Source organism: Asparagus officinalis, chromosome 5, assembly GCF_001876935.1.
Source record: "Asparagus officinalis chromosome 5, Aspof.V1, whole genome shotgun sequence".
Lineage (NCBI taxonomy): Eukaryota > Viridiplantae > Streptophyta > Magnoliopsida > Asparagales > Asparagaceae > Asparagus > Asparagus officinalis.
In genome coordinates this window covers 94,040,104-94,056,410 of record NC_033798.1, presented here as the reverse complement: position 1 = coordinate 94,056,410, position 16,307 = coordinate 94,040,104, and the positions used below count along the sequence as shown (strand labels likewise).

The 16,307-nt window shown below is 41.6% G+C and overlaps 3 protein-coding genes across 3 annotated transcripts in view; 1 reads left to right on the top strand and 2 right to left on the bottom strand.

Moving 5' to 3' along the window:
- On the top strand, positions 1,675-2,757 carry LOC109840216 (fasciclin-like arabinogalactan protein 1). The gene is made up of 2 exons (XM_020408775.1): positions 1,675-1,749; positions 1,851-2,757. Exons 1-2 carry the CDS (start codon positions 1,737-1,739, stop codon positions 2,363-2,365), a joined length of 528 nt encoding a protein of 175 aa, XP_020264364.1. The 5' UTR covers positions 1,675-1,736; the 3' UTR covers positions 2,366-2,757.
- Positions 4,344-6,312, bottom strand: LOC109842190 (fasciclin-like arabinogalactan protein 2). Its single transcript, XM_020411091.1, is given in 3 exon segments — positions 4,344-4,867; positions 5,641-6,084; positions 6,087-6,312. Coding segments are annotated over 3 exon segments (1,101 nt in total). The 5' UTR covers positions 6,220-6,312.
- Positions 13,449-16,307, bottom strand: part of LOC109840215 (serine/threonine-protein phosphatase 2A 65 kDa regulatory subunit A beta isoform-like) — a 9,091-nt gene continuing 6,232 nt past the window's right edge. Inside the window, 5 exon segments of the mRNA XM_020408774.1 lie at positions 13,449-13,858; positions 13,936-14,002; positions 14,083-14,222; positions 15,602-15,694; positions 16,199-16,307. The exon segment at positions 16,199-16,307 is cut by the window's right edge and continues 8 nt beyond it. Of these exon segments, the coding sequence (XP_020264363.1) occupies positions 13,739-13,858; positions 13,936-14,002; positions 14,083-14,222; positions 15,602-15,694; positions 16,199-16,307 (529 nt within the window). The 3' untranslated portion in view covers positions 13,449-13,738.

The following is a 16,307-nucleotide window of genomic DNA, read 5'->3' as shown; positions in this document are numbered from 1 at the left end:
AGCCCTGTATCAGGCCCACTAGCGGGCCCAGCTTCAGGCCCGATGTTGGGCCCAATAGCTGGTCCATTATCAGGCCCAGCTGAGGCAGAAAACCCAGATTCTTACGCAATGCCTCCTGATACCGCGGCCTCACCCGATATTGCGAGCCCACCCGCATCGGATGCGGGTGCTACAGCGGATTCTCCTCCTCCTCCTCCTCCTCCTCCGCCTCAATCTCCTCCCACGGATACTAGCAATGCGATGAAGACTGGTCCGATAAAATTTATTTTCCGAGGAGTTGTGATGGCTTGGATTGGTATTGTGACATTATAAGGAATATTTTCGGAATATATAAAGTTCGATCATCTTGTGGTTGCTTATAGTACTGTTGTTGTAGCTCATACCAATATGGGAGGGGATCATATATACCAGATATATGTATATATTATCTGTATAATTAAGGCATTTCGTATTTAGATTCCATCCGTCAAATTCATGCACGTACGTACGCGTGTATAAAAAAATTCTCACGTTACTATTGTCACAAAGGACCGTTAACGCACCAAAACTCTACATAACATCATTGTTTTATTATATCTTTATGCATACTTCTAACGTATTGGAAGTTATCTCTGTAGCCCAAAAATCACCTTTAATTTCTTTGGAAACAAAACCTGAATCTAATCACGAGCTTTGCCTTTTCGCTTTTAATTGTCTTCCGACTTTTGCGCACTTCTAGATTGTTCCGTTAAATTCTTGTTAGTGAAACAGGGGAGTAGTTTCCCACCGTTTTACTTCAAAAAAAAAAAAAAAAATCTTGAATCTAATTAATCACCATATCTATCAACCTTTTCCATTTCAATTTGCCTAGTAATAGTATCGTCAAATTTTGACAACAAATTTAACTATGGTACCATAAGGATCATATTCGTGTGCATTATTTGGAGGGGGAAAAGCCAGAACTTTGGCAGGTTTTCTTACAAAAATCGATCCAAATTGAAGAACATTTTTTCAGAACTTTTGCAGGCTTCCACCCTCCAAAAATTACGTCCAAACAACGGCCCTAAAAGTTTCTTACCTTGCAATTTAATGCCCTGTGTTATGGTAAGTTGTCACAGATGTGGATATAGCTAGCGCTAGTACAACCTCAAAGGTAAGTCACTTCAACTGTTACAAACATAGAAATCAAGTGATTCACGAAGGACTGTCGCATGTGAAGGCGTGAGGAGCAGAGATGGGGGGAACAGAAACTCCACTCTATTATTTTGAGGGCAGCTTCCAAATCTAGAACAGCAGGCCCTCGCATGATCGCATCTAATTAACTCCCATGCCAGCGCTAGCTGTAGTACGACCACGAATTTCACACGGATCTCACTCCACAGACTACCAAAACTTACCACCCTGCTCGTCACGTGCGGACAACATGATCAGCGCCAGAAAAAAAGAGACGGGGATCACGGAACAGAAGATCGAGTGAAAAAGAGCGCGGCTAAAAATCCAGTGGCATCTCCCCGTAATTACGCGCAAGACCCGGTGGCATCTGTTTTACTCAACAAACATTACCCCCAGATCTCCCCTCCCCTCCCACCCCGGAACTTCACTCTCCCCTTCCCCTTCCCCAAACTAAACGCTCCAACGATGAAGCTCCTCCTCTTTATCCTGCTCCTCTCCTCCCGCGTTCTGGTGTCTCGGCCGACGCTCCCGGCCCCTCAGCCTCCTCATCCTCGCCTCCTCCGCCGGCAAATCTCATCGGCCTCATGTCCAAAAAAGGTTTTTTTAATTTAAATAAAAGAAAAAGAAAACTCTCTGCTTAATTATTCCACTGATCCCATTACTTCCTTAACTGGAAACGTATGTCGTTGACCTTTCAGGCTGCAAGAACTTCGCCGATCTACTAACCGCGGGCACCGGAGAAGCCTCCAAATCGTTCTCCGACTCCGTCTCCGGCGGCCTCACCGTATTCTGCCCTAACGATGGCGCGGTCAAGGGATTCGCGCCGAAATTCAAGAACCTGACCGCCGACGGGAAGATCTCTCTGCTCCTGTACCACGGGGTTCCGGTGTACTACTCCCTCTCCTCCCTCAAATCCAGCAACGGCGTCATGAACACTCTGGCCACCGACGGCGTCGCCAAGAACTACAACTTCACCGTGCAGAACAACGGTGAGATCGTGACGATCAAGTCGGCGGGGACCACGGCGAGCATCAAGACGACGGTGGTGGATAAGGATCCGCTGGCGGTTTATAGTGTCGATGAGGTTTTGGAGCCTGCGGAGCTGTTTAAGCCTGCGGAGGTTCCGTCGCCGGCGCCCTCGCCGGCGGAGGCTGCCTCATGCTCGGCGGAGGGAAGGGAAGGAGAAGAAGAAGAAGCATGCGGCGTCGGCTGATGCTCCGGCGGGCCCGATGGGCAGCCGGCGGATCAGAAGGCGGCGGATGAGAACGGAGGGAGGAGAGAGCCACGTGATGTGGTGGGCTTTGGCGGCGATGGCGCGGAGTGGCCATGGCAGCTTAGGTTCTATTTCTGTTTTTTTTTTTTTTTTTTTTCCTTCAAGGGATTTGGATTTGTTGTGATATTTTTGTTTGTAGTGGAGTTCCAATGCATTGAACATGGAATAACGAGTGGGAGAGAGATTGCCCTTTTAGAGGGGTTTTTTGTTGTGCGTTTGTGTTTTTCAATTTTTTTTTTTTTTAAATTTCTTATATAGGATGTGTGATTAAGTTGTAACATGATGAATTGAAATGAAGGTAAGTGTTTGATGATGCTTGAATATTCTTTTAATTTGTAAGGGTCATTGTTCTGATCAGGGATGAGCTATGGATTTGCACCTTCTTCGCCTTCCAATTTCAGAAATGTTTTTTCATAAACATCCGTTTATGTTTAAATATATAATTGTAGATGCGTATATTTTTGCCCAGATCAAATAATAAAAATAATGTTAATACTTAGCAATAGATAAGGAAACTCTCTATTATCTTTTCTTAGTATACGAACGTAATCCAAATCCATTAGTTATCCCCCCCCCCCCCCCTCCCCCCCTTTTTTTTAGCCCCATAAACTTGGGGACTTTCGTCCTACACCAACCATCACCATGTAGATCCAAATCCGTTGGTTAGTGTTACAAGTTTCTCAAAAGAACATTAACTTAGATTATTGTCACATGGTAATGTAGGATTAAGGCATCGTTTTGTACGCGGGAATGAGGTGGAATGGAATAGTCATTCTCACTTCTCATTCCTTTTTACCAAATACACCCTCTTTTTTTAAGTTGGAATGCTCATTCTCACTTCTTATCATTTCCCACTTTATGTGGGAATGAGCATTCCCAATGAAATGATAGGGAATGTGCATTCCCACTTAAATGAGAATCAATAAAATATATAATTTTAAAATATGTCACTTCCTACTTTATTTTATAAATTACACACAAACGTGAGGATGAGAATGACTATTCCATTCTCACATTAATTCTATTTCATTCCTTCTTCCACCATTCCATTCTCATTTGAGTCCTTTCTCGCGTACCAAACGAGGATCAAGTAACCAAGCTTTTTGTGCGATTCGGCCATAAATTAAGTGCGATCCTGAAACTTAGTTTTATGGTTGTTCATGAAATCCGGTTTTAGGCTGCCAATTTGGTTGTTACATGAAGAAGAAGTTAATTCTCCTCTTACAATTAAAGCTAATTTGATAAGTTAATTAGTCCATTATAGAGAAGGGGTTCCTATTAAAGCCATTTATTATGCTCCCCCTATACCAAACAATATGATCACCGCACTTTACACCCCAGAGAAGAACAGTCACCTTTACTCCCCTCACTTATAGCTACTCTAATCATTTCATGATAACATCAACATCACCCATCTAAAGTCCTAAAAGAAGCCAACAACATCACAATCTAAATACTCAATCAAACACCAAACAAACTACCTCCCCTCATATTCCCTACAGATTCAATTACAAATAATTAAAAAAAAAACAAATTACAATTGAAACAGTCCGTTATATAGAGAAGACTTCACTTTACAATGTCTTCACTATTGAAGAGCACAACATAATCATTTCATGAAAACATCAATATCATCCATCTACACAATCTTAATATAAACTAACAAACATCCAAAACATCACAATCTAAAACCCCTATATCAATCCAATCATTCACCAAACAGACTACTTACCTTCCCCTACTTATTCTCTACAAATTCAATTACAATTAAAAAACACCCCCTAAAAATAAAGAAACATAATTAAGCAATCATAACCAAACCCGCCGCCGCAGCCACCGCCGCCCATCGCTGCACTGAAACCCTCCGCCAGCCGAGCCGACACTACTCATCTGCCACTCGTCATCCTCCGGCTGCTCCTCAGGACCCGCTGGCGTCGGCGCTGAAGGCAAAGGCAGTGCACGCCTGCCTCTTCTTACTCTTCCCCGCCTCTCCCCGCCTTCTCTGGACTCTCTCCTTTGCCTTCGTCTTCTCAGGCTTAAACAACTCCCTCGGCTCCAACACCTCGTCAATCGTATATACCGCCAGCGGGTCCTCGTCCACAAGCGTCCCCGTGACCCTCGCTGTCGTCACCTTTGTCTTTAAAGTTACAACCTCGCCTGCACTTTCGACGGTGAAGTTGTAGCTGTGAGATTTGCCTTCTGTGGCGAGGGTGTGCATTACGTCGGTGTCGGATTTGAGCATCTCCATAGATTTGTATTCGGCGATCGCGTGGTAGAGGAGGATGGAGGTCTGGCGATCGGCGGATAGGTTGTTGAATTTGGGCATGAACGCTTCCATTGCTTGGTCGATTGGGCAGAATATTGTCAGGCCGGTGTCAACCTTGTCCTTGAGTGTCTCGGTGACGTTTTCGGCGGTGAGGAGATCGGCGAATGTTTTGCATCCTGGAATTGATTGATAAGAAGCAGAGCAGACGAAGATTTTTGGAGAAAATATAAGGTCATTTGAGCTCATAAACTTTCAAGTAGTTTATAACACTATAATTGGTACAATACCCATTTGAACAAAACAAGGTTTCGATGTGTACACTGAAAAGAAAACAAATTGTCCAGTCTATTTAAAATCAAATTAACTCTCATCGAGTTACTTAGGTTAAAAAAAACACAATTTAATTGTTCTGGGTTGCAGAGGGCCAAAAGTCCATGAGGGATATGCCTGTCTACTCTTCTTTCGAATCAAATTAACTCAAAAGAAATAAACTCTCGCTGGATTATTATTAATCCAAATGTATTTACTTACTACAGTCTTTCAAAATAAACAGAGTAATAAAAGACTCCTCAGTTATGATCTCTATTTTACTTACTATTTGCTATGGTAGATACGCTAGTACTCTAGTGGGACCAAATTAACTTGAGTGATCGAAATCACGCATTGAATTGTGTAGTCAGTAGACAATGATTCATTGAATCATTGGCATAAAACAAAAAGATTTATCAGCGACTTTTCCATTTCCATGCAAGGAATTTTTTTCTTTTTTCTTTTTTTTTTAATACGAGGAGGAAAATCTCGGCAAGGCACCAGGATCACCGCGCCAAAGCCCGAGCTCAATCCCCACTACTTGCTGGGAAGTAAACCCCAGCGCGTGGACCCCACCTCGGCCCCCCGTCGGTAACAAACAGCATTTAATATATGAACAAATTTACCGCTAGCCTTTTACCTTTTTTCGACATGATGTCGATAAAATCGATGTCAGCCGGCGACGGAGTAGGCGCCTCGGCGGCATCAGAAACCAGCGGCTTGCTGATCTCAACGACGGAAATGTTATAAGGGATCTCCCTGATGCTCTTCACGTACGCCGAGCTGACCTCGGACCCGTCGGCAGAGAACGACACGTGTCCGCCGCGGTGGTCCGCGCGCTGACGTTAACAAACCCCGCCATGCCTGAGCCTGGCCGGAGACTGGAACACGGTGGAGACCAGAGCGTGTGCGCCGGTGATCTGGTGGAGCTTCTTGGCGCCGAAGTAGTCGACGACGACGTGGAGGGAGAGGAGGTTCTTTAGGGTTTGGAGGGGGAGGTGCTTGGAGAGGACGGAGGACATGGCGGCGTTGTTTGAGGGCGAGGACGGTGATGGTCTGCGGCGGTTGATTTCGCCGGCGAGGTGGTGGCGGTGAGGTAGTGGTTGAAGGTCGAGAAGTCTGGGTGGTGGGACAGGATTTGGGTTATGTTGTGCCCGCGGGACAGGGGAACGGCGGCGGAGAGGAGGAGGAGGACGACGAGGGGGACGAGGGGGCGCATCTCGGGACGAGAATCTCGATGCTGGGCGTAGAGAGTGGGAGTGAGTAAAGTGATGGGTTTTTTTCCCCCAGCGAAGAGGGGGAAATATATATGAAGACCCTTGGCATTTGGGGTTTTTAGTGAGAACTGGGATTTTTCGAGTGAGGACGCGTGAAAGCGGAGGCTAATTATTTCTTTTTGGCTTTGTATTGTGAATTGTGATGATTGAGATTTGAGCGTGATCTTGGTCCTAATTGTTGGATGATGTCTTGGTTTTTTTTTTTTTAGTCCACGATTTTTTCCGATACTAGAATTTCTCTCCTTGTTCTTGATATAAGTATCTCAATGCAATATTGAATAAGATTATTTCTTTTCTTTTCAAAAGCTATGTTCTTATAATTATGGTATCAGAGTCATTTTCTTCGTCCCAAAGAGAACTCTTCCTTCTTGCTTAACCACGGTGCCGTCGAAAGAATTCGCCGATTCGGCAGCTTCGATATCAACTATTTTTCTTACCAAGCTAGCTAATTTATGTTATGACATCAATTAACCTGAGTGTTAATTTTCCTTTTGGAGTCGATACGTGTCCCATGTCAGCATTAATCAATCATGCTAGCTCACCCTCACTAGGGGCGACTCAGGTAGCATGGACACTTGATCCCCCATGAGGAAGGCCGAGTCGAGACGAGCTCTCATCGACCTCATCAATTGAGTCAACCATCCTCATTCACTAAGAGCTGGATAGACATCTTGCACGATCGACTCGAAAGGTGGTACTTGCAGACCTACTTATCAGATTGAGCCCACAAGCCTCTACACTCGCACCACTATCTCAGCCGACAACTCTCGAGGCCGAGTAAAAAAGGCGTCGTTAGTTGGCCCTCGACCGAATGACTAGAGAGACTGTGTATCCTCAAACCCCCCGTCAACAGCCAGTCACCATCACATTAAATGCACGGTCAAAGATCATCATTACTCTAGTCCCAAAAATCTTCATGACTCATCAGGCTCCGTCAGCACCAAGCAGTTGCTATTGATTTGTACTAACCACCTGGATGACCCATGCCACTCACAGCGGACATTTATCAGCTGTTTGGTGTGTCAGCTGTCTGCATGGACTTAGCCACAGTTATATATTTACCCCTCTCAGCTGGGTATTGTTTGTTGGAAATTTGATGTAAAAAGACAATGAAAGAAAAATTTGACTTGTATTCCTCTCAAAATCAATTACAATTTGGATTTCGATTACAAAAGAGAGGAGAATGATTTTGATTCTCCCCTTTGTTTAATTCTGGGTTCTTCACGGTGGCGATGAGATGCCTCCCTCGAATGCTCGCGTCGAGTTTGCTTCTCGTTGACGATCCAAACGTATTGATTCACTGGAACGTGATTTTCTCCTCACGATTTGACGCTGTGGAGAACTTGCGTGGCAAGTTTGAAAATAACTCTTAACGAGTTGATAACTCTGAACGAGTTTTAGAAGAACTTGCAGAGCAAGTTTTGAACTCTGATCGAGTTGACCACTCTGAACGAGTTTGAACTTTTGAAAAAAAGTCTTAAAAATAACTCTTAACGAGTTGATAACTCAGAGCGAGTTTATCTCTATGAAAGAGTTGATTTAAACCGAAAGTTCGGTTAATAAGCCAAGGAAGAAGCTCCTGTTGCTGGTCTCCAAAACTCCAACAAATCCCCTCCAAAGTTAGCCGAAGATCTCTCCTTTGCTCCCTCCCAAAGAAAAAGATCTCCGAGCCCTCTGTTGCTACCAAATCCCAGATCCCAGAGCCAAAAGCCAAAAGCCCCGAACTCAGTTGAGTTTCTGATATTTATAGGGGGTTACGGGTGGTAATTGCCCCCTTAATTTGCTCCTCCATCGGCTGAGTGGGGGTGTAACCGCCCCCTCTTAAACAGCTCCCTAAATCGTGGGGAAAACGGTTTTGAAACCGTTCTGTTAGTGCTTTGAACGAGTCAAAACGCTGAAAACAGCGTTCTGGGCCCGAACTGTGCGTTTATGGACCTGAAACGCAGAGTTAGGCCTAAAAACGCACAGTTGGGCCTGTTTAAAGGCTGAAAACGCACAGTTGGTGCTGTTTTAGAGATTAACTCTGCGTTTTGATGTTGAAAACGCAGAGTTAAGCTTGTTTTAGGCTGAAAACGCACAGTTCGTGCTGTTTTAGAGATTAACTCTGCGTTTTGATGTTGAAAACGCAGAGTTGAGCCTGTTTAAAGGCTGAAAACGCACAGTTCGTGCTGTTTTGGAGATAACTCTGCGTTTTAGGCTAAAAACGCAGAGTTGGGCCTGTTTAAAGGCTGAAAACGCACAGGTCATGCTGTTTTAGAGATGAACTCTGCGTTTTAGGCTGAAAACAGATTAACTCTGCGTTTTGATGTTGAAAACGCAGAGTTGAGCCTGTTTAAAGGCTGAAAACGCACAGTTCGTGCTGTTTTGGAAATTAACTCCGCGTTTTGATGTCGAAAACGCTGGTTTGCCCTGTGTGTTTTGGCTCTGTAATGTAGAGGCAAACCTTAGGCAGGCTTGGCGAGCTTCAGGCTAAGTCCAATGTTCTGACGAAGTCCGGTCTTGCAGACGGACTTCAGAACATAACTTGCTGCGAAGAACATGTCATAACTTTCAAACCGTACGTCGGAATTGGACGAATTATATATGAAAATCGACTATCTCGACGAGATGGATCCATCCGAACCCAGCCAAAGGCTTCGGTTCGCTTCCTCCGTTTTGCCAAATTCCTTACGGTTTGAGAGATATATGCATTCTAATATGAAGAGACCGTCAATTTGTAGTCTCTTTTGCTAGAGCTTTGCACAGATCGTCCTCTTGTAATCTTCGTCTTGGCTCCTTGAAAATATGAGAGTCGTCAGATTGAGGCTGTTGAATTGGGGCTTTCATTAGTTGTTGTGAAGGTCGTCAGATTGTAACCTTCTACGTGAAAGTTCTCAAATTGTAGCCTCGTCAGATTGTAACTTCCATCATCGGTGTTTGATGAGGGATTAACTATCTATTGTGATTTTTAGACAGCCTACAGGTATATATAGGGCTCGTTGCCTACTAACTAGGCGGACTAGAGGAGGAAGCCCCCAAGGAGGCCACAAATATACAACTTCTGCATACGTAAAACTATTTTTAGTTTATTGGTATCTTCTCCACTCAAATTTAAATACTGACTTGACCGTCAAAGGAACCACCAGAGAACCAAACTCTTGTCCTCTAACGAGTGTTATTATGCAGCTCTCTTATACGGACATGGGACCGGTCTTCAAAAAGATATGAAGATATCCATATCACTCATATCGACATTAAGCCCCCTTGCTAAACTCAGGATTACCCACTAATTTTGTCGTTGGGTCTCAGGACATCAACAATGTGGCGCCCACAGTGAGGCCACTTCATCTCTTTTTCACAAAAGAATGGGTGACCCATTGTGCCCAAAGCTTGTAGATAAGAAGCTACCATTCCGATAGGCTAAAATGCCAAGCTCACCGTGAACGTTTTGGGGACTACCTCTCCAAGATACGATCATTGTTTTTCCTCTTATAAATATGAGATATTTTTATGCTGCGTACTAACCTATACACAACATTTTGTCGTTCGATCTCTATCAACTCGGCCCACTTCTGCCACTAAACCTGGCATCATTCTCATGTCTACGTCCAGAGCACATATGGTACTCCCCAAGGTAACAAATTAAAGACACTATATTTAAAATAAGATATTCTTTGTGCCATATACCTATGTGTAGACATCGGCTTCGACTCAAAAGAACTTGGCATCTGCTCAGTTAAGACCAAGGCACTCCATCTACAAAAGACCTTGGTTTCATTTTCATGAATAAAACCAAGACACATCACCGACCTTGGCACCTACTCAGGGTATGATCAAGACGTGTCATCGACAAAAGCCCTTGGTACCCTCTTGGGGTAAAATCAAGGCACGTCTCTACTCGGCCAGCTTTGACTTAAAAGAACTTGGCATCATTTTTATGAGCAAGACCAAAGCACGCCATCAGCTCGGTCGACTCCAATATCAAGACCTTGGCATCTTCCTAAACCCAAGGCATGTACCCCCAAGACCTTAGTGTCATCGCGAACAAACTCAAGGCAGTAGGTCGAATAGCACTACTCTCCACACAGGGTATGGGGTTATCTCGACCCAAAGGACCGACTGGTACTCAAAGGTACGCGGTTCAAATTAATAAAATAAAAATATTTCTATCTGAAAATGTCTATAGCGTAGAAAATGCTGAACAACAAACACTAAGACCTTCGTCCTACTCAACGTAAAACCAAGGCATATCGACTCGGCTTAAATCAGCTAAAAGACCTTGCCATCTTCCTAAGTCCAAGGCACGTACCATAGGACCTTGATGTCATTACGAGTAAATCCAAGGCACTAATCCGAGTCGTCTCAATCAAAAAAAAACCCGATGGATACTCAAAAGGCACACGATTTAAATTAATAAAGACAAATATTTGCACCTAATATGTTTGCAGCAAGACCTTGGCACGTTCATAAGACCAAGACACGAATTTTAGAGCCTTGCGATCATATTCAACAATAAGGTATGAGATCGAGTCGCCCCACTCGCCATAACAACCACCCATCACTTCCCTCATAAATGCACGTCAGGACCTGCCTGACCAACTACAATCCTATTTCACTCGGACTCGGTCACCTTCAGTCCAAGCGACAGGGGGCAACGTTATGACAGCAATTAACCTAAGACTTAATTCTCGTCTTGGAGCCGACATGTGTCCCATGTCACCATTAATTAATCACGTCAGGTCACCCTCACTAGGGCCGACTCAGGTAGCTTGGACACTCACTCTCGCTAATCTCGCCGTTGGGTCTTAATACATCAACAGTTTAGAAGTGAGATTAGTTGTGATGCACATTGTTGCTGCATCTTAGCTTAGATTTAGCTGAAAGTTCTATCAGATTATCTCGTAGTTAATAGCACAGGGGTACTTTCCTGTTACACTAAAGACTTTTTTTCTTCTTTTTCATTAATTTACAATTATAGAAGCATCAGAAGAAGTTGAATCAACTGATTATTTCTGTTACTAATCCTATACACCTATCTACAAATAGTTGAAAATTTTCACCTATCGTTAAACACTTTGTATTCGGTTTAAAATTTCGACTATATTTGAACCAAACTCCTCCTGACAATGAAGAAGATAAATTAAAAGAGATGCGCATTAAGCCACCACCACATGAGGCGACTTTTCTAGCCATTATAATTAGAATCCTCTCGTACTTAATCATCCTTGATAATTGCGGCACAATGAAGAGGTTAAGGCAAATTAGTTAGCGCGCGCAGCATTTAATGAGCTCGACCTTTGCCTGGATTGCGCTGCGTTTTGGTCCTTGGATCAACATAAGAAACGCGATTAACGAGGCCCCGAATCTTTAATTCAGTCAAAAAGCCTCAAAATTAAAAGATACTCAGTCGGTAGACCGAGAGCACGTGCTCTCCATCATCCTCCTCATTCCTCCAGCGTAACGTTAACACTTGACAACAACAATGGCACTATTGTAGTTTATACTTCATTGCATGGGGGGATATGGTAAAATACCCAGACCATAAAGAGCGACGAAACCGGCCGCTGCTAATGAGTGGGCCCCGGTTCTGCCGTGGACACGTGTACGGTGATCCGGAGTTTGGGACGTAGAAGCGTGATGCTGCCACCGACAAATTCGTTTGGCTTCCGCTCCTGCTCTCGTGTTGGGTCGGCAAGCAAGTTTGCTGTTTTTTCCCGAACAGCAAAAACAAACTAAAATCAACCATAGGTCTCCACGTGGAAATTAGGATAGTCTTTTTACTGGATTCATGGATCTATTGGGTTATAACCTGTTCGGAAAAAAAAGGTTTAATTATTGGGCAAGTAGACAGTTGAGATTGGTGGCTGGAAGAGATGTATTTTTAATTTTTTTAAAGAGAATTTTTACTAAAAAATATGTTTTTTTTTCAATGAAATCCAAGTGCTCTAATAAGTAAATAATAATAATAGTAAAGTAACAAACAGGTTGTTTGATGAGGGGGGGGTCATGTGGGGATGGGATCATTGGTGTCAGTTTGAAGAAATCTTGACTGTTCAAAAGTAAAGTTTTTATTTAATTTTCTGACTGGATGCTGTGTTGGGATTCCTCAACACCTGATCCTTAACTTATTTTCCAATTAACCCCCTTTATCAACTATAATGGTCGGATACGGCTGTAAATTAAATTTACAGCATGCGTAACTTTTGTTACAGAGGAGTATAATATTCAAGAGTTTCAGAACGCTGCACGCTAAGGTTTGCTATTAAATAGAGAGTCATGCGTCTCTCTTTCTCAAGTCCACGGAAATCTAGTCAATTACAAGGATTTAAGATGTGTACTGTCTGAAGCCGAAGAGACCAGTCTCATGAGAAGGAAGATTGAGTCATGAAATTTTTGAGTTTTCAATTGGACTAATAAAATGTTTGAATAGAAATAGGTGAAAATGAAAGTACGAAATTGGAGGGTCTTTTAACACTTGCAATAATGATTATTAGTTGTTGCTACGGCAGCTTTCACCATTTCGAATATAATTTTAGATTTACCTTCTTTTTGAAAATATCATCCAACATCTCTTTGGGGTGGGGGAGGAGAAAGGGGGGAATAAACATAACTCACTACAATACAAGGGTAAGAGCTTAACGAGACCGTGTAAATTTTTGATGACTCAAATAATGATGACTACCACCACGTATAACCTCAAATCTTCTACATCACTTTATCCTGCCACGGGCATTTGGTCCATTGCTTGAAAATAAGCCCAAGCTCATAGCATTTTGACCTTTGTCCCAAGAGAAATCCTCAAAATTGTGACATCGCCATAACAAATTTAATTCTGACTATATTCAACCCATCAATACTAAGATGCGTTCAAGAAACATTGAGGAAATTACAACCCTTAGGATCATCTCAGGATACGTGCGAGTACAGATTCCACGTATAGACAGATGGATCCAAGGGAATTAGAAATCATTTGCACAAGCTTTTTGAACATAATCAAAAAGCTTTCAACAGCCGAAACCATAACCCGACCACAAAAAATAAAAATATAACCAGATTTACAGGACATTTTCCAAGCCAAAAAAAACTTCAAATACTGTTATCTGATCACATTCAAGGGGAAATAAACACTTTTTGCCACTAGCAAGTAAGATCGAGGTATCGTCAGTCAAACTAAAGATAAAAGCGGGGGTAAAAAAACTAACCACCAAAATAATGGAAATAATTAGCGTTTCTTGAGCATGAAGGCAAATTCAGTGTATTTCTACAAGCTAATTAATAACTGCTCTCTTTCCTCGAATATACTACACAAAACCAGTATTAAATAAGTGAGTGGCGTTACACGATAATAACACTAGAACGCTGAAGCATATATCCACCACCCTAACAGAAATCTAAATTTCATTAAAGAGGCAGATAGGTCAAACCGTGGCCAGAGAGTGAAGGAAACTATGCAACATCAAGGTCACCAAGTTTCGAAGTTTTCTAGCTTGACATCATCACAGAATCACATGATTGTAATGCTTGATTTGCAAAATATCTAACATCTACATCTGGGTCCTCACTGAGCTCTACGAGACATGGCCGAATAGTTTGCTCCACTACCTGGGATCAAGCAGCAATCGATCGTTAAAAGAAAGGAAATGCCAAAAAGAAAAAGAAAACAAGGCCATTATACTCACCGAGTGGTCAACAATAGGGACAAGGGATTGCAATACTTTCGCTACATTGAATTTAATATTGGGTACCCTGTCGAATTTGCAAATTTTCCAATGAGATCTCGAACTAACCAAAAATCTTAAGCAAAGTTAATATATGTGTAAGCTTACCTGTCCTTTGAGGCAGTGATTACAACAGGTAATAGTTTCTGGCATGTGATGTTGGCACCCATGACAGGAGCCAGAAGAGAAATAGCATGAAGAATGGTCATTCGATATAAGTAGTGTGGATTATTAATCTTGTCAAGCACCTAGAAAGGAATCAAATAATCATCATCATAAAGAAAGGGAGAAGAGAACCTATACAAACAGATAAGAATAACAAAAATTTGTTTGCCCGCAAATTAAGTCAGAACACAAATCATAGCCCTGCTTACAAAGATAAAACAAGCAGCAACATTTTATTTAGTATGAATGGAATTAAACTGTTCATATTTCAATCTCGACCACAGATCTCAGTAGGACAAAATAGAAAGCATAGCCATCGGAAGGTATGCAATTTAAGAAGTTGCCTAAAAGCTTGATTACATGCTCTTGTATCGAGTATTGATGATGTCCGTATCTTTTTATATGCCCAACATGGCTAAATTGAGGTTCATGATACCATCTATATTCTTCAATGCATTTAGCTCTCTGAGTGATTTGCAAGCGCAATTTATTTATCTCCAAAAAATAAAAATAAAAGACCTACTTTGGAAGTTCCCAACGAAAATTTCAGAGATAAATTTCCCTTAAGAAGCTTTCTGAGCAAGGTGCAAACTTTTTCTATCTTGAAAGGATTTGAACTGTAACCAATAGAAAACTATACTTACCTGTTAAAATATCATTACTTTTATTTTTATGCTCATGAATTTCAGCTGATCCAACAGATAGCTATAATAACTCAATACCATGGTTCTTTTACAAGGAAGTGATACCAAGCAAACCTGATAAATCCTGACAGATTTGGAAGGCACTTCTAGGTACTCCTATTACAGCCAAATTGCAAGAGACATTTTTAGAGCACTTTCATAGCTTCCCACAAGAATTAATGTGCAAACCAGACAAATTCTAAAGTCCCTTGCTTGATTCTAGTAGCGATGAAAGAATTCTAAAAGCATACAGTGAACTCTCTCTTAATTAACAAAACTGTAATTCAAGCTACACAACACACTAAAAGTTGATGCTTCTTTTAGTTTAAGTTGATCAAGATTTATTTATTCTCTTATTATTGATCTGTGTAATATCTGGTATTTATGTTGTGGGTGCAAAATTCATGTTTATTTATTATCTTAATATTGATCTATGTAGTATCTGATATTTCTGTCGTTATTGGTGCAAGATTCATGTTTATTTACTCTCTTAATATTGATCTGTGTAGTATCTGATATTCTGCTGTCAGTGATACAATATTCATATCCACGAGACTCATGGATTTTATGGAGATAGAAAACTAGTAAAAGATACAAGTTACAAGCACTCTGACTTATAATTTTAAAATTGCCAACTTGATTTCCCATATAGAAAGCACTGATTTGAGGTAGCGGATGAATTGTTTGCAAAATGAAAAGTAAAAAATCCATAAGAGCAAACAGGAAAGAAATAAGTGATCACTGTGGCAATTTTAGATCGAAAGTTATAATCAACTAACCTGTGGGATTATATGCTGCATTGCCCACTCTGGGCCAAATTCTTCGGCAAGCCGCTTCAAATTATTAGCAGCTGCATCCCGAATTGAGAATACCTGCAAATATTCACAGCATCTTTGATTAATCCGAAAAATTCTAGCCAAAATTCTGCCCTGACATTCTTTGGAATGCGCTAATCATCCGATACTAGTTGTAATCAAAGAAACAAAATCATAAAAAAATTTATTTAACAGGAAAGCATAACTATAACTGGAGTTGGCAAGACATCTAAAGCACAATCAAGCTATTAACTCTAAAGAAAAACATCAGAGAGATGGAGATGTCCTCCAAAACAAAAGGATACAGTCTGACTTTAAATGCACAAATAGAGTCTAATATTGAATAATAACAGCAAAAGGAAAAATCAAGAGTGACAAAATGATAAAATATCCCATAATAAAATATTTCTAGATTCAACATGCATGAAAATGAAAAACAAGCAACAAAATGACAGAACTAAGATATTATCATGTGATTAAAAAAATTCGCAAAAAGATGTACAATACCAAGAAATGTTTGCAGAAAAATAATAACTCCAAGTAGGGCAAGGACTAGCATACCTTATCTTCTAGCCACTGCATGCAAAGAGCACCAAGCTTATCATCAAAGAAACCTATGCCCAATTGACTTGCCAGTAATGGAATGTACTCAATTATGGCCAGCCGAACC